Source organism: Psilocybe cubensis, chromosome 4 (assembly GCF_017499595.1).
Source record: "Psilocybe cubensis strain MGC-MH-2018 chromosome 4, whole genome shotgun sequence".
NCBI classification, from domain to species: domain Eukaryota; kingdom Fungi; phylum Basidiomycota; class Agaricomycetes; order Agaricales; family Agrocybaceae; genus Psilocybe; species Psilocybe cubensis.
The window spans coordinates 592415-608780 of NC_063002.1; the positions used below are offsets into that span (position 1 = coordinate 592415).

The following is a 16366-nucleotide window of genomic DNA, read 5'->3' on the forward strand; positions in this document are numbered from 1 at the left end:
CCCACTGCCCTCCTGCGAGGAATTTCTCTATGGAACGGGTCCCTTGAACGTGCTCCAGCAAACTCTAAGTTTTTACAGAAGGTCAGAATCTGAGTCGTAATAATATGTCATATTAGTTAGATCCGGTAAACTACAAATCAGCACGAATATGTAGCTTTAAAACAAGCCTTGTTCCCCCTCTCCTTCTTTCCATCTTTCTGCGTCCGTCGTCGGTGTCAAAGCATCTCGAAAAAAATGCCTGTTGCAATTGATTCATCCGCCCTAGTATGGCAGTGAGTAGGGTTTTATGTACTATCTGGTCGCAAGCTTGCTCCATGCTTTTACTGTTACTTGTGCCCTCAGAACTTTTCGTTTTTCTTGCTGCTGCCATCCCGAGGCCCTCCACGGCGACGCCGTTTGAACCCGTTTTGAGTGATCGAGGGCACCTCGGCACACCTCTCGTGCGAGGGTTGTGCGAGGGTTAGGGTCGATCGTAACGCCGTGACCGATGGCGCCGATCGCTTTGTCAGGCTGTGCCAACCGTCTTTCTGCTCGGTCGCAGCTGTACTTCTTCAAACGAAAAGGGCACAGGAGCTATGGCGAGCTCCATTATAAACGAAACTTTTGTCCTCGCCAATTATACGTCGTCTGCGCGAGGAAAATCCACGAAAAAATACACTCCTGGAGTCTATGCGACCTCCACGAAAAAAAATAGTAACAGCGCGGACGGATATGTTACGGTAGCTGTTCAGGCAGACGGTGTGCATGTTTTGGATGTGAGTAATACTGATTCATATGTCGCTGGTCAAACCTAAAGATTCGACTGCTGCAGACTTCCGATCTTCACCCAGTGACTTCGCAAACTCTGGGGCCATCGACGTCTTTTTCGTGCCCACCATTGACATTACCATCTTCCTCGAATCATCCTTCAAGAACATACGCTATCATATCAACTTCTCCAGAACTGGCATCATCTGACGACGGGGGACGTACATTGTGGGTATGGAGCGACGATGCATCAAAATCCAAACAAAAAGCGAAGCAGAGCAAAGTCATAGTGCGTACCCCACCAGCGCCATCGCTATTTTGCAAAGCCAATTGACTGGAAGATGAACACAGCTTTCGAAAGATCACCCTGCTTTTGGAATATACGCAAGCACAGAGCTTCCGGAAAGATTGATTGCATTGTCCACCAATGGAGAAGTTGCTGTGGTAGATGCAGAGAGCCTTGAAGTGAAATCATCAATACAACAGTCAACTTTATCCAACGTTATCCACGCGACTGTGCTACCTGCCAGTACATCACCCTTTGGAAGAGGTTTAAATGGCTCCATTCTGGTTGTTGCCTCTGCTGGATCGTCAAAAAATACACATTTAAGAATATTGGCCATCGACGAAGCCGACTCAATATCTCAAGAACAGGAACATGAACTTTCCATAGATAGCGAGGCACGTTCAAGCATTTTGATCATTATTTTTCCTCATTGACGCGCCCCATCCATGTAGAGCATTGTCAATTTGTCTTGTAGCGAGACAGGAATTCTCAGCGTGCTTTGTGCGTGTTAATTTCGATTCGTCATCTTAAAAAAATCGCTGGCACAGTCTGATCATAACATATCACTCTAGGCACCGACGGATCGTTGTCATCGTACAGACTGCCATCTGGACCCTCTTCTTCACCAGCAGAACTCTCCCCTCCCCTCCGCCTCACCAACCTGTCTTTCATTTCTCAACCTTCCAGATATACTTCCTCAATTCTTTCCCTGACTTCCTCCCACGTCCTTCTTGCAGCAGTTGCCACTCAAGAGGTCGTTCTTCTGTTATGGGATCTCCAATTCTCTGTGCTCCTCGCGTCGCATTCATTACCTATACCAACCACCCTGAATTCCTCGGCTCTGCATGTTAGATTAGTCCAAGGCTCTCAAACGCTCACAAAAACGGAAACGCAAGCCATTGGCCAAGCCATCCTTATTCTTTCATCTATGCCTTCGTCAGATTCTTCAGAATCTAAAAACAACAAAACGAGCTCTGTGCTGGTTGTTGTTCCATACTCTGTACCTGTTCAGTCGACAATTGCGGCCGCAATGGGCAAGGGCGATGCCGGATCTAAATGGCTTCGTGTGCCAGGCGAAGAGGCGACAGCGGCTCAACAAAGTCCAGAGGAGAAAGCCAAAGCAAAGTTGTTGAGCACGATGAGAACGGCGATGCAGGGCGGACGTCCTCAGGCAGCTGTTGCGGCGTTCATGAAGTGGGCACCTAAGCCGGAGACTGATAAGGTATGTTTCTTGGGAACATCATTCTATTTGCAGTTATTAATTAAAGTTTCCTAGAATGTTGCTTCGACGTTGGAATATAACTTTGTTAAGGAGCTGTTGAGTATAGTGTTGCTTGATCTATCACCAGGAACGAAGCCCACGCCAGGGAACTATCAACCTGATGTTGTGCGGTATCTCCTCGAGCAACGGGTCGTATGCAGTGCTATGATTTCGACTCCAGGAGGCCTCTTAGGCGCTTTGAGAGCAAGAGATGATTGGGTGACAATACTTTCTTGTTAATTTCTAGTGAACGTAGCGCTAACCGATTTATACTAGACATCCATTGAACTGGCGTTCTACACTGTGCTCGACCTGACCGAATCCGAGATCGTCGAAACACTTTTTGCAGTCGTACACGTACACCACTCGTCAGTCGCCCCTTCATCATCCACTGCTACAACAAAACCTGCCACAGAGGATGCCATGGACGTCGACCCACCTACGTCACCTCAGAAAACCACTCAAAAACCTGCTTCATATAATACTGTCCCCTCTCTTCCTGTCACCCTCGCACTGCTCGCATCATACCCCACGTCGCGTGGCCCGCTTCTCGTTGCGTTCCGCCGGTATTTTGTGGATGCGGCGGATATCACGGCTCTGCTTCAGGTTTTGGAGACCTGGGTTGCGAAGAAGACAAGGGCGGATGAGAGGCTGCTGCCAACTAAGAAAGATCTGAAAAAGACGGAGCAAGGCGTGTGGGTCGTCGTTGGTCGGAAAGGGGACAAAGAAAAAGAAAAGAAGAGGGACGAGGTTCCTTCGCTCCAAAAGGTCGGTTTCATTATTGTCAATTAATGTTCTGTTTAATTCTGATGTGTGATGCGAATAGGCTGTTGACCTTATTCAACTACTTCTTGATGCATCATTCCTTTCTCTCCTTACGCACGCACCAGCGCACAAGATTCTTCGCAAGTTGCAAGACCAACTGAACCCTGAAATTAGTTTCGGGAGCGCCGCCGAAACGCTACGCGGCCCGCTTGAGCCGTTCGCCATCGCACAAGAGAAGACACTCAAGGAATCGTTGGTGCCCGCGCAGGAGAGGGAAAAGGAGAAACAGAAAGGTGATTGGCGCCAGAGGAGGAAAGAGCTGGCGGTGGATGTGGGCCTGTACAAATTGGAGGAGCTGGTGCTTTAGTTTGGCATTGGTTAAAGAGAGTAGGATTGGAATCTCTCTCTCTCTCTGTGTGTGTGTGTGTGTGTATGTGTGCTCTTTTTATTTTTGCATATATCTTAATCAGATCAAGTCTTGCGGATCCCGCTACTCTGGAAGTTCCAATGTGGCCTTTTCTCGCTGTTTGGCTTCTTCAAGGCCCTTAGGGATTAGTATCGCGTATCTCGTCGCTCGCAACCCCTCCCTGCCCCCCTTGGAGTTAGACCAGATGCAGAAGGACGGATATCCATCAAATTTACAGGTCAGTGAACTAATTGAAGGCCAAAATGTTTGATTTTAGAGTGACAAGTAAAAGAAAAAAAGTGGTTATAAAAAATTACATCTTCATTCTTGTCGAACGCAGTGAACTAATCCTGATTCCTACAATTTCGGTTTGGGGCTGGATCCCGACATCATTATGTGCACTCCGGACGCCACCATTCGGTGATGGGTAACATTCCAGATCTATGCCACGCATTCAAGATGGATTAAATTTTTGGAAAAGAAATAACGTACTTCCGTGTGTGCAGAACGAGTCCTCTTTCCAACTGCCAAACTGGTATTTACCAAGCGTATCCTGTCTCCTCTGTACATTCCAGCCGTCAACAACAGGTAATTACAGACTCTGGAGGATATACTATACCTCGCTGCAGGAGAATGAAACACCACATTGATTGATTGCGACATACTTGGTGTGACTTCTCTCTTTTCATGTAGAAATAGTGCAGCCAAGGCAAACAGCGACGAACTTCGACCAATATAGGTAAAAGAATAGTTGCAGAAACATCAGCTTTAATAGGGATAGGCTTGAAAAAACGCTCACACATCGATTAAGAACGCTAGACAACCACCGTGAATATTGTCCTCTGCATTGACCATATCTAATCGCCATAGGGCCCAAGTACGGTGAGGAAATCCTTCGGAAAAAAGAACAGATGCGCCTACCTTCCATGACGTCTATCTCAATAACCGCTCTTCCCTCCAACTTCAAAGGTTCTTCGGCTTTGGGAATGATCGAAAGCTCGGTGACCATCATCCTCTCCTTGATAGCCTTTCCAAAGCCAGTGTATCGTCCACATTTTATATAAGTGGCAAAGATTGCAGGTATGTTTCCGAGTGTGCGTTTGATTTCCTCAGAGGCATTTCCTGATATTCTGGAGATGTCGAGGTGCGGCGGTGATGACGTTGCTTTGGTGGGACGGTTGGTGCCAGCGGGAGTACTCATTGGGAAAAATGCCTGGATTTGGGTGTTGAAATTTGCGAGGTGGGTATCTTGAAAAAAGGAAACATGTGCGCATTGCTACTTATACCAATCGACAAGAAGAGAACAAGGAAGCATAATAAAGTCTACGTTTAGGAGTCAAGGTAATGATGGTAATCATGCTGCAGGTGCGGGTTTAGAAGCTGAAACGCTAGTAAAATGCAAGCATTAAGAGGAACCAAACTTTAACTCATATGGCTAGACAAGATAGCATATGTGAGAGGGAGCTATAGTTTACTATTGGATGCTGGCATCACTATGCGAAACGCGGATGCCACCATACGATGATGTGTGGCGTTCCAAATCTGCCGTAGGAGCGATTAACAATGCGAAAAGGATAGATTAGATAATTGGGCCACAATTAAAGTTGACAGAAACGTACCTCAGTTCGCACCGATTGCGTTCTCTTTCCTATGGCCATGCTTGAGTTAACTATACGAATTTTATCTCCTCTTCAAGTTTTATGTGCATATTAGTTATGTGGCAAAGAGGGAAAAGGATATGGGGCTCACATTACCGCTGGAGAATGAAATACGATATTCATTGACTGTGAGATTTTCGGAGTCAATTTTCCCGTTTCCTGAAGCTCCATCACCCCCAGAGCAAACCCCGATGTACTTCACAATTCAAAGAACGGCAAATTGGAAAAGAAAATATCAATGAGTAAAGGTACCTTCGCTAGATTACTCAAGGGCGACGCTCACATATCAATTAAGAACATCAAGCAGCCACCATGGATGGTCGCCTGCCCGTTAACCATCTCTGCTCGGTCCGAGTGTCAAAGTTTCGTGCTTATGGAACATATGATGTTCATACCTTGGGAGACATCAAGCTCAAACACTGCCCTCCCCTCCATTTTGCTTGGATCCTCGGCATTAGGAAGGACTGAGAGCTCGGTAACTATCATCTTGTCCTGGACATCCCTCCCAAACCCATTGTACTCTCGCTCTTCTGGCTTGAAATACGAGGTGAAAATGGCGGGTACGTCACCCAGCATGCGCTTGATATTTGCAGAGGCATTTCCAGATATTTTGGATGTGTCCGAGTTAGAGTGTGGCGGAGTCGCATCCTTGATGATGGGGAGGCTGGAACGTGCACTCATTAAGAGAAAATCTTTGGTGAAAGTAGCAAACGTTGAGTAGACCTGTTGGGAGCAGGTTGCTCAGTATTTGAGAGGAAGTGGGGGATAGACCACAGTGGATATTATTCGGTTCTTCTGATTCTCGTGGCTTTTATAAAAGTCAGTAAATCTACTTTTGTCAGAGTACAGCAATTGCGATGCAAACGCCGATATCGAAATTGTAATAGCAGATGCGGCACATTCCACACCTCCTCAATCGTGGTAATTGTTAAATTATAGACAGCTAGAGAGCTTCCCCTGGATCACTTATGTCTCCTTTGCAGATCAAGGAAAGGCCCTCAGCTGTCTCTTGAAGACTTGAAGTACGCTCACTATCCTTGATAACGATTCTACATTGTGGTATATCACAATTTTGCTCTGGGAAAATAACACCTTTTATGTGCATATTCAATGATAAGATGTCAGAAACTTGAATTTGGCGAGTGAAGCATTTTTCCAAGTTACACGTTATACTGAGGACGGATCATATCGAACCGTGGCTACTCGCGTCTTCGGAGGCATCTGTTCCGATGCCCAAAAATACATCAATACCCACTTCCTGAGATAAAACCACATAGAGAAGAACGCGTGAGTGGAGTGTCCGCGAGGATGCGCTTTCCAGATGCAGTGCCTCGGAACTCTACAAAAGGCCGATAATTGGCACTAAAAGCCATTCTCAGTGCTGAGCGGAGTGCCAAGAATTTGCCCGTCCATAAAAATAGCACCGATGGTTGAACGCGACGAAGAAAACACAGGCCAATAACACTGTGCGTACCTTTACGAAGGGAATATAGCAATCATCTTGAGAGTCAAGGCGACGTCAATGTATGCAAGGATTCTGGGTGAACATAAGAAGCTTCATAATCAGTAGTTCCATTAGGAAACATAATTACCGTAATATGATGCAGGTGATGATTGGTCGAGACACTGCCAGTGGTGGTCAATAGGCTGATTGTAAGCTGTTTCCCTTTAATCATCATTCAGCACTTGTTACATATTGAATCCGAACAAAAAGCTTAAATATCGACAAAAGGCTTATAAAACAAAGATGTGATAGTTTGAAACCATATATAAATATTGTTTTTCTTCAAGCTGTCTTCCTCTGTCTTCCTTCCTCTCGCACCCTGTCCCGAGTTAAGTGGCATTACATAGGATACTATACTTTCTAGTATGGCATTGTATGCATCATTATCTCACCGTCGCGAAAGAGTCTATCTCAATGATTACTTGATCTATTATTCGGCCTGGTACTTAAGACCTGCTATCGTAGCGGTTTTCTTCTGTGAGTGTTTAAATCATAGCCAACACCGGAGACTAACATAGCCATGCAGTGGAACCAGTCTTAATCACTGAGACCAACGGCAAAATATCGACTACTGTTGGCCAAATTGAACAAGAGTCCAATGCAACTCTTATTTGTAGAGATAGGTGGCACAGATTGAACGTGAGTTAATACCTGCGCTTTAGTATCTACGTGGAAATAATGTTGAATTTTGTGTTCAAGATTCACCTTTCACTGAATCCTTTCAAAATATTACCGTATGTACACGTCTATAGCGAGCGTTCTCCGGCCAGTTCTCTTATCTACAACTTTCCTGCAGCTCACAGACAATATATGTCTCGATCTGCATAGGGTATTGGGGCCGACAATTATATCCTCTGTGAGTCTTTAATTAGTCGTTCCTCGATATTTCCCTCTGATAGTTCATGACACCCTCTCTTAATATATAGATATCCTGGTTAGTTTTTAATTGTCAGTGACTGTCGTCACAACAATTTAAACACAGGAGAAGCCTATACAAGACGGGCTTCTACCTTCTTCCCCTACTTCTGGGATGTTGCCATCAACCAGCTCACATGTTTGACTTGGGAGTATGTCCTTTCTTTGTATTGGGGTACGGAGCACCGGAGACGCCTCTGAAGTGGATCATGACACCCAGAGGGTCCGTCATTCGAATTTACAACCTCTGCAAGGTCGACCCTGTCTTGTATGCGGCCGTAAGGCGTCAAGGAAAGTTATTGGTTGCATATCTGCGCATTTGTTTATTCCTGGATTCATATATCCACGTTCCACACGCACAGCTGGCGTCTGTGCCCACGCAAACCAGCTTTACGTTCCACTTTCCGACAGCGATTGCTGGCTCTTCTGCCCCGCAATATGACGGCCACGGTCAGCCTGAGACTAGCCAAGATCCGCAATAAACGTCAATGTTACAGGTGCTCTGACACCCCAACCAAGAAAGGCTGAAGATATTTCTTCAGACTTCAGCCAATATAATCCGTGCGTGGTTGACGACAAAAGTAAGCCAGAGAGTGAAGCAGAGGAAACCGTGTCAAAAGAGTGTCCATAGCATCAGCTTCTAATGCCTGCGTAGAATTATAACTTTTGGGATATTTGAATAATAGCAAATTGTACCTTATATTAGAATAGCATTTTCTTCGACACGATCGCCTCCCATGATACGTTCCGTCCTAGCTTCGCAGACCACAATTCTACGAATAATTGATAGGTTGTGGTGGTACATCTCCGTAGAGGTGTTACCCAGTTGGCCTGGGTCAAAATCAGTTTGAGATGGGAAACCAGTCGCATATGATTCGATGTCTGAACGGCGGAGACGTAATCCCCAGATACTACCTCTATAAGCATCAACTAAATGAACCTTTTCAAGACTCAAAGCTACATTGAAAGATAAAAGTTGTCGGCTGCACCACGTCAGTACATAGAGAGAAAGACATACATGGGTCGAGAATCAGAGATGCGACAACAAATGGATGGAGAAAGATAGCTTGGCCAAGATAGAGCGAGCGAAGAGAGGGTATGACAGGTAGTCGGATGCTGGTATGAACCGACGACATATTGATGTGTGTCAGTTTGAGTTCGGTAAGATTCGTGTGCTCTGAGAGGGCACGGAATAGATAGGGAATTGCTTGTGGAACAATCTTCAAGATGAGTTAGCAACGTAGAGAAGGTGTAGGGAAAAAATGAAGACATACGGCGATGGAAAAATGGTGCGGGGGGTCTGGCCCTATCCATACAAATCGGCGAGGACTATTTCCACATGTGTGAAACCACGCTTCTGTGAATCCAAAGGGCAAGGAGCTCACTTGACGAGCGAAAGAGATGTATAGATCATGTCGATGTGAGGCTGGAATGCATGCGAGTTCAGTCGCAGGCTAAGAAGATCCAAGCTCATCCGTCCATTCTCGTCTCTTTCCACACCATCACTGGCAAAGAAACATCGGGAAAATAAGGTGAATAGATCGGTGAATACCAGGTTAGATTCGTCAGCAGTTATATCAAGTTCGATTGTGCGCGGAGGCAGAGGTGCGGATCTTCTCTGGTCACTGTAGGTGGCAATAAACAATGAAAGCTGAGCGCGAGACGAGAAACGTAATGTCGAATACAAGTTTCTCAGACATATGTCGTGAAATGCGGTACAAGTCGCCAAAAGCGCTGTTACTGATCGTTTTTTCAGGCTCAGCGAATAGTCCAATATATCGTAAAGAATTTCTAGAGGCAATACCGACATATTTGATGTCGTGTTCAAAGTCTGATTGGAAATATTATCGGGCAAAGAGGGGTGTAAAGCGGTACAAGCATTCAAACAAACGACGGTTCTCCGATCCTTACAGGAAGGAACACGTGAGAGGGATAAACAACGCGTCCACAGCCACTTCAGAAGTGTTCACCTTTGGTTTACTCAGTACGTCTTCCTTGCACAATCGATTTCCAATGTCTCGACTATCTAGGGCAAATCTAAAAGCAAGGGACTCGATATTTGCGAGCCGACCAGAGCAGTACATTGGGGATATTCAAGCTCGGTGTCCACCTGATTTGGAGGAATGTGTGATGGCGATGGAAGACTGTTGCGAAGAGGTTAGGTTCAATCTGACTATATGTGCTAAGATATGATTTTTAACGACATTTACCACATAGGCATATGAAGCACAGGTTCTACTTCGCAATGGTACTGAAGATCTTGCCCGAATGAGCAAAGTTTTGGAGAATGAGCGGGTGCGACTCGTTAATTTTTCGTTTTGCCAGAGGCAACAAATTAATCGTTTTCGAGCAGGTTTTCTTGTTAGTCAATGAGAGTACAATCAAACGATACAAACGAGGACTAGCGGACGAGATCGAGCCTGCCATCACAGAGCTTATAGAGCGAGCTGAGCAAGGTCTCAATGCATTGGAAAAGAAGGCCCAGACGTTGCAGGACAAGGTGTGTCTCTTTAGCATGCTGCGCCGAGTATAGGATGCTGATTGAGTCCGATATTCAAGATTGACAGTGCGAAAATGATACCCCGAAATGCCACTGGAACTAGTGCAGTTCAGAAGCTTGAAGCAAGGCGGCTACAAACGTTGACAAAACAACGAGAGAAACTGGAAGCTGAAGTTCGGGCATTAGAAGAGGAGGTTCTACAATCTGTGAGATATAGCACATTGTACACATCCATTCATTTACTTATAATTACTTAGGCTTTGAAGAATCGGTCATGAAAGCTACACAATCTTTTGCGGCCAAGCATGCGCATTCCTCATGGCTACCCCATGCTGCAGGCACCTGCATGATCTTTGGTCTAATATTGTCCCCCTGGAAAGTTACAGAAAGTCTACTCTATTATGCAGTACAACAATGTGGACTACCGGCGGCCAGCTACCTTTAGGATGACATCCATCGGCATAAACACTATATTTGGTTTTGGTGCCCTAGATTACGATGCCAACGTTATAGATTTGCCTTTGGTTTCGAAGGCATCATCTTAATGTGTACCCCCGATGCGACCAATCTGTGATGCGTCACATTCCAGATCTGAATGCAAGGCCGCGTGAATAGATCGCATTTGGATTCGGAGACGTAGGAGGATAGGCAGAAGTAGGAGGGAAGGTGTTAACTGCTATCAGCAAAGAGTTTGCAGCAGCTCAACGAACGGACAATGCTTACTTCCGTGCGCACTGATTCTGTCCGCTTGCCTACTGTCATGGTCGTGTTGACAAGTCGTATTCTGTCGCCTCTGTGGGATTTTTGAGCGGAAGGAAGGGGAGGTAAAGAGGAGTCCGAGGCTTACATCGCAGCCGGAGAATGATACACCACGTTCAAGGATTGCGAAACACTTGGGTGTAATCTCCCTGTCTCATATAGAGTCAATGCGGTCAAAGCGAACGATGATGCCCTATAGATTTTGCAAAAACACACAAGTTAGCCCGCAAGAACAAAATGCTTGATTCAAAATGCGCACATATCGATCAAGAACGCTGAGCAACCACCATGAATGTTTCCTCCACCATTGACCATGTCTAAACCGTTTGTCCATGAGTTATTCTGATGCCAAAAGAGATCGCCACATCGCCCACCTTCAGAGACATCGACCTCCAGCACGGCCCTGCCTTCCAATTTACTAGGCTCCTCCGCTTTCTGCAATATCGCCAACTCTGTTACTACCATTCTCTCCATGATATCCTTCCCAAAACTGTTTAGTGGTTTCTGACCTGGCTTGAGGAACGCTGCAAAGAACGCGCGCGTGTCGCCGAGAATGCGCTTGATTTCCTCAGGGGCATTTCCTGCTACTTTAGATGTATCAAAGTCGGGGGTTGCTGATGATGCTGTGGGAGGAACAAAGCTTGTGGCCATTGTTTTCTGCTGCGTGGACGGGTCTTTATGATACTTTCTTTTCTACAAGAGTTTAGAGATGAGGAAAGTGGACGTTCATCGGTATTGAAAGGGCGCTGCTATATATCACAACAAGCTTGCAATGGCGAAAGATAATTTCATTTCTTATGCCACACTTTGCAGGGAACGGGAAGTCAGGCGGTCATGGAAGCTGGCTACCGGTCATAGAGATACCCGGCGCTGCATATCATACAACACTTGGCGCGGAGACGATAAACCTAAGAAAATAATTTCATGGTCAAGGTTTCTGCCTTTGAAGCTATACACCTTATCTTGCAATGGAGGTGAACCAAAAAAAGTCAGGCCCCTAAGGACGATGTCAACTTTTCACGAAGGATTATGTGGGTAGTCAACAGGCCGGAAAATTTCCATATCCGGAAGGCTTTGTCATCAACATTTTTTTTTCGCTTTTTTTGGCTTTTTTCTCCCAATTTTCTCCTTTCATTTGATTTATGACTTTATGGATGTAACCCGTAATAACAGAGATCATTTTGTGTAAAATCTATTGGAACATGTATCTGGTTTGGCTGAAGCAATTTTGCGTACACAGGATTCAACGCCTAAAGTTGCGACGAAAATTAAACCTTTCATGTGAAGTGGCCATAAACGGCAAGCTCAAAAGAAGTACCGCATATAGGGTTTGACCCGATCGCCTGTCGTGTTACTGGAATTCGTTCATAGCGTGCCTGTAGGTGAGCGGGTAGTGGTGCCTGCCCTAAGGTGCGACATCACACAAGGGAAGCAAGTTTTGGAAAAAACGTCCGATCCCCCATCCAAAAGAGCGGCTAACAACGCCAGACCATCCATTAGATCTTCAATAATCATTCAATTTTTCACAATTTCCGTCCCCCATGAGCGTGTGTTTCACATTTGAGGTACCATGAACGAAGATTCAGCGAGGGAAACCGGCATTGGTCTGTCCGATTTGTTACGTCTTCAACCTACTGACTGGTTGTTGGTGCAGTAGAGTATGTCCATATGGATTCGTATGATAGGCCCGATATTTGAGAGAAGAGTAGAGCGAAAATTGTGGTTCTGACTGTGTTGAAAGGTCGACGGACGTCTCAATAGTATTGGCTAGCCATAAAACACGCCATGGCGACCGCCTATAGCTAGCGTGGTGCGGTGGAACTGGGATACCCTTGCGTAAACACGCCAAATCAGGATCAATCTGGTGTGTATCTGGAATCTTTGCCCGGGACATCCATGATGCATTTCCATTAAGCAAAATAATTTCTTTGTTTGGGCAAGAACGAACCGAAATAACTGTAGGGCCATGGGTGTCCTTCGAGGCCAAGAAGGCTACAATGCCTTCAGGCTGCCCAAACCCATCTGTGTATGGGTCGAATTATACGTTTCCTATATGATTTCGTGCTTTTTGTTGGGATTTTTCACGGAAATACCGTTCGGAATGTCATTCCTGACTGTTTCTCTGAAAATCATAACAAAAACTGTGAAATAATATATGAGATGTATCTCTGGATCCGGTTCTTATTCAAGAACAAATACTAGTACTGACATGATATACTGTGCAGGGTATATGAGTGACCACATTTGTACGCTGTATCTGGTGCCTCGTCGGTTCCATGTCGACAAACTACGGATGTCCATTGCCGTCCATGGCTAATGCTGTCCATGGCTTGCTCGATGTCTGAACGAATTCATTGGGATGGTGACGGTGGGTGTGTAAATGCTGGTTTTGCCAGCAGTCACACAACGTCTCGATGCCTGTCTCCCAGACAGGGTGAGCAAGAGACATGTTCGTGGATATGGTCTTCTCTCGGAACTGATGCCATTGAAGCATCGTCTAGCGTCGCTCCCACAGAAGTTGAAGAAGGTAAGTGCGATCTCGTTCATATAACAATTTCAACGTTGATTCTTTGCCTCGCTCACAGATGGGAGTTCGCTCACGACGTATAGGCTACGGTCTTTGATGAACAAGTGAACGATAATGTTGTCTAGGGCAGTCGTGCTCGCACACTGTGACCAGTGGCACTGATTCGAACTTTCATAATCCTGATGGGCTGGCCGGGGAACTCGGAGGAGTAGCCGGACATGGCCAATCGATGTGCGGACGATTCAACAAACCGCGATAGACACTGAAGTTTGCCCTAATGGAAACGTGACCGCGAAACATAAAACGGTTCACAATCGCATCTGCCGCTACATCCTCAACTTCCATGTCTTCTACTCCTCCTCCTCCTCCTCCTCCTCCTCCTGAATTCATCATCAATAGATTTTCGTCAAAGCCCAATGGTTCGTCGTCCCTTTTATCTTACCGTTTTGTCTTCTCCTACTCATCCTCTCACACCACCTTCACAGACAATCGAGCCCCTCCTCTCACAGACCATGGAACAATCAGTAATAGATCCATCACCCAGCCCAAAAGGGCTAGAAAACCTCAGGCATCCGGTTCTATGAACCAAAATATAACATCGGGAGGCCCTTCAAAACGAAACAAACCGAATCGGGCCCAGCAACCGGCGAAAAAAGGGAAGGCAAAGGCAAGAGCAACTCGCTTTCCGACAGAGACTCCTGGCTCTTCTTCCCAGCAGTTCGACGGCACGTTACAAGTGCTCTCAAACCCCAACGAGCCGGAAGTGCCACAACAGTATGTGGTTCCGCATCAGCAGAATCCGAACCAGGCGATGCCACTGACGCGACATAGCTACACAGTAGAACCAGTCTCAATCACTGAGACGAATGGCAACATATCGACTCTTATTGGCCAAATTGAACAAGAGTCCAATGCTACTCTTATCTATAGAGAGAGGTGGCAAAGACTGAATGTGAGTTGATACCTGCGCTTTAGTATCTATACATGGAAATAATGTTGAATTTTGTGTTCAAGAATTCACCTTTCCCTGAATCTATTCAAAACATTACCGTATGTGCCCGTCTATAGCGAGCGTTCTCCGGCCAGTTCTCTTATCTACAATTTTCCTGCAGCTCACAGATAATATGCATCTCGATCTGCATAGGGTATTGGGGCCTATGATCATGTCCTCTGTGAGTCGTTTAATTAGTTGTTCCTCGATATTTCCCTCTGATAGTTATGATATCCCGATTAGTTTTTAATTGTTAGTGACTGTCGTCACAACAATTTAAACACAGGAGAAGCCTATACAAGACGGGCTTCCACCTTCTTCCCTTACTTCTGGGATGTTTCTATTAACCAGCTCACATGTTTGACCTGGGAATATGTTCTTTCCTTTGAATTATTGGGGTACGAAGCACCGGAGACGCCTCTGAAGTGGATTATGACGCCCAGAGGGTCCGTCATTCGGATTTACGACCTCTGCAAAGTCGACCCTGTCTTGTATGCCGTAAGGCGTCAGGGAAAATTATTGGTGGCAAATCTGCGCCATTTGTTTATTCCTGGATTCATATATCCAACATCCAGCATATCTCCTCCAACCACTGTAGAATGGAATGAAGAGAGACAAATGTCATCGGTCACCTTCTATAATGGTTCGAGGGGGGAAATGCTCCTGTTCTTCACACAATATCTTGATCATCACAGTGCGGATACCATCAACACATTCATAAACCTTTTGCCATCCGCACCATTTTGATGGAGACGAAACAGCAGGTATGCATTATCCTCTGCATATGCAAAATCACAATGCTCATGTCGCTTGAATACAGCCAGGTTGTACCCCAATATGTGGACGTAAATCCAACCATCATTTTCAATATCTCTTGCCTATAGACTGTTTTCTTTTGCCTGTTTTTCTTTCATCACACATCATGCTTTATCTACCTCGGACGCTCTCTCTCATCGCTTTTTTCTCTCGTAACTGCATTCTCTTTCACTTCATACCTGATCTCTTTACCATCGTCATCCACTTTGTACGTACTCATAGCAACCTCACATCCATGGCCTTTTTGGTCTGGAGTCCATTTTCAGCCAATCGAGGCACAGAGACTAGTAGGTCTTATTCAATGACTTCACTTGCCAGTACTCACACCTTGAAAAAACTTGCTTACAGAAACATATCTCTCTATCGATACCCTCATACTTCCCGTCACGAACATCGGCCTTTTCAACACATCTTCATCGCGATACCGTGCCCTGTTCTCAAGCCACAAACATTGTGACCTGCATCGGAATTGCATCGCCGTGTAGGCTTTTATTCGCTGCCTCGATCCTCCGTTAACTTTGCTGACACCGATCTTTGCTCTAGCTCGTCTAGCTCACAATCCGACTTTCACTTTTTGCTCTATCTTTATCGACATCTGGACTATCCGAACCGGCTTTGAAGGAAACCAACAACAGGGATACACGCACGAACATCAACTCCTTCAACTCACCCCTCTACTTCCTGCTGACGGCACAAAAATGGACAACTGGGCAAAGAGAGCACGACATCAGGTAAGGCTTCTTTGTCTTCTATGATCAGATCTTCCTTCAACGTTACTCATGCCAAAGTTTCACAGCTCGCCCAACTCACATTCCAATTCCATTATTTCACTTCTTTACCTCATCCTCATCATCATCTGGACGTTCCGAATATACACTCACACTCCGCGTTCTAAGTGCCGCCTCTTCCAATTATCATCGACCTCGCTTTATCCTAGCTATCGTCCTTCCCAACACCGCTTTATAACACCCGCTCTGCGTTTCCTGTTATCTTCGCTTTTAATCATCTCGTCGTCTCGCTATTTGTATCGTAGTAATTTTCCCGCTCCGTTTTGTAGCTCTTGTTTTTGTACCACTCGAGATACCCGACAATGAATCAATGATACCATTTTTCAATGTTGTAATCATCGTTTGGCTTTGAATCTGACAACTTGTTTCTATTCGAGTGGTTGAGACCCAAGAAGCGGCTTGATTCGAAAGTATATGCGTATATGCTTAGAGCAGAACACGAA

At 45.6% G+C, this 16366-nt stretch overlaps 5 protein-coding genes across 5 annotated transcripts; 2 read left to right on the plus strand and 3 right to left on the minus strand.

Annotated features, from left to right (window-relative positions):
• Positions 1 to 575: 575 nt before the first annotated feature.
• Positions 576 to 3426, plus strand: JR316_0004300 (uncharacterized protein; the record flags this gene model as incomplete). The annotated part of the gene is made up of 8 exons (XM_047890069.1): positions 576 to 755; positions 812 to 1036; positions 1099 to 1428; positions 1486 to 1534; positions 1606 to 2255; positions 2310 to 2513; positions 2571 to 3062; positions 3121 to 3426. 8 exons carry the CDS (start codon positions 576 to 578, stop codon positions 3424 to 3426), a joined length of 2436 nt encoding a protein of 811 aa, XP_047749830.1.
• An 834-nt stretch (positions 3427 to 4260) lies between these two features.
• JR316_0004301 (uncharacterized protein) lies at positions 4261 to 5804 on the minus strand (the record flags this gene model as incomplete). Its single annotated transcript, XM_047890070.1, has 3 exons — positions 4261 to 4358; positions 4387 to 4713; positions 5519 to 5804. 3 exons carry the CDS (start codon positions 5802 to 5804, stop codon positions 4261 to 4263), a joined length of 711 nt encoding a protein of 236 aa, XP_047749831.1.
• A 2435-nt stretch (positions 5805 to 8239) lies between these two features.
• Positions 8240 to 8956, minus strand: JR316_0004302 (uncharacterized protein; the record flags this gene model as incomplete). The annotated part of the gene is made up of 4 exons (XM_047890071.1): positions 8240 to 8499; positions 8561 to 8762; positions 8817 to 8871; positions 8928 to 8956. The coding sequence occupies 4 exons, from the start codon at positions 8954 to 8956 to the stop codon at positions 8240 to 8242; spliced, it is 546 nt and encodes a 181-aa protein (XP_047749832.1).
• Positions 8957 to 10549: 1593 nt separating this feature from the next.
• JR316_0004303 (Acyl-coenzyme A thioesterase 13) lies at positions 10550 to 11452 on the minus strand (the record flags this gene model as incomplete). The annotated part of the gene is made up of 5 exons (XM_047890072.1): positions 10550 to 10633; positions 10766 to 10835; positions 10890 to 10994; positions 11061 to 11118; positions 11176 to 11452. 5 exons carry the CDS (start codon positions 11450 to 11452, stop codon positions 10550 to 10552), a joined length of 594 nt encoding a protein of 197 aa, XP_047749833.1.
• Positions 11453 to 13671: 2219 nt separating this feature from the next.
• JR316_0004304 (uncharacterized protein) lies at positions 13672 to 14917 on the plus strand (the record flags this gene model as incomplete). The annotated part of the gene is made up of 6 exons (XM_047890073.1): positions 13672 to 13747; positions 13814 to 14280; positions 14343 to 14378; positions 14441 to 14500; positions 14563 to 14824; positions 14895 to 14917. 6 exons carry the CDS (start codon positions 13672 to 13674, stop codon positions 14915 to 14917), a joined length of 924 nt encoding a protein of 307 aa, XP_047749834.1.
• Between the last annotated feature and the right edge of the window lie 1449 nt (positions 14918 to 16366).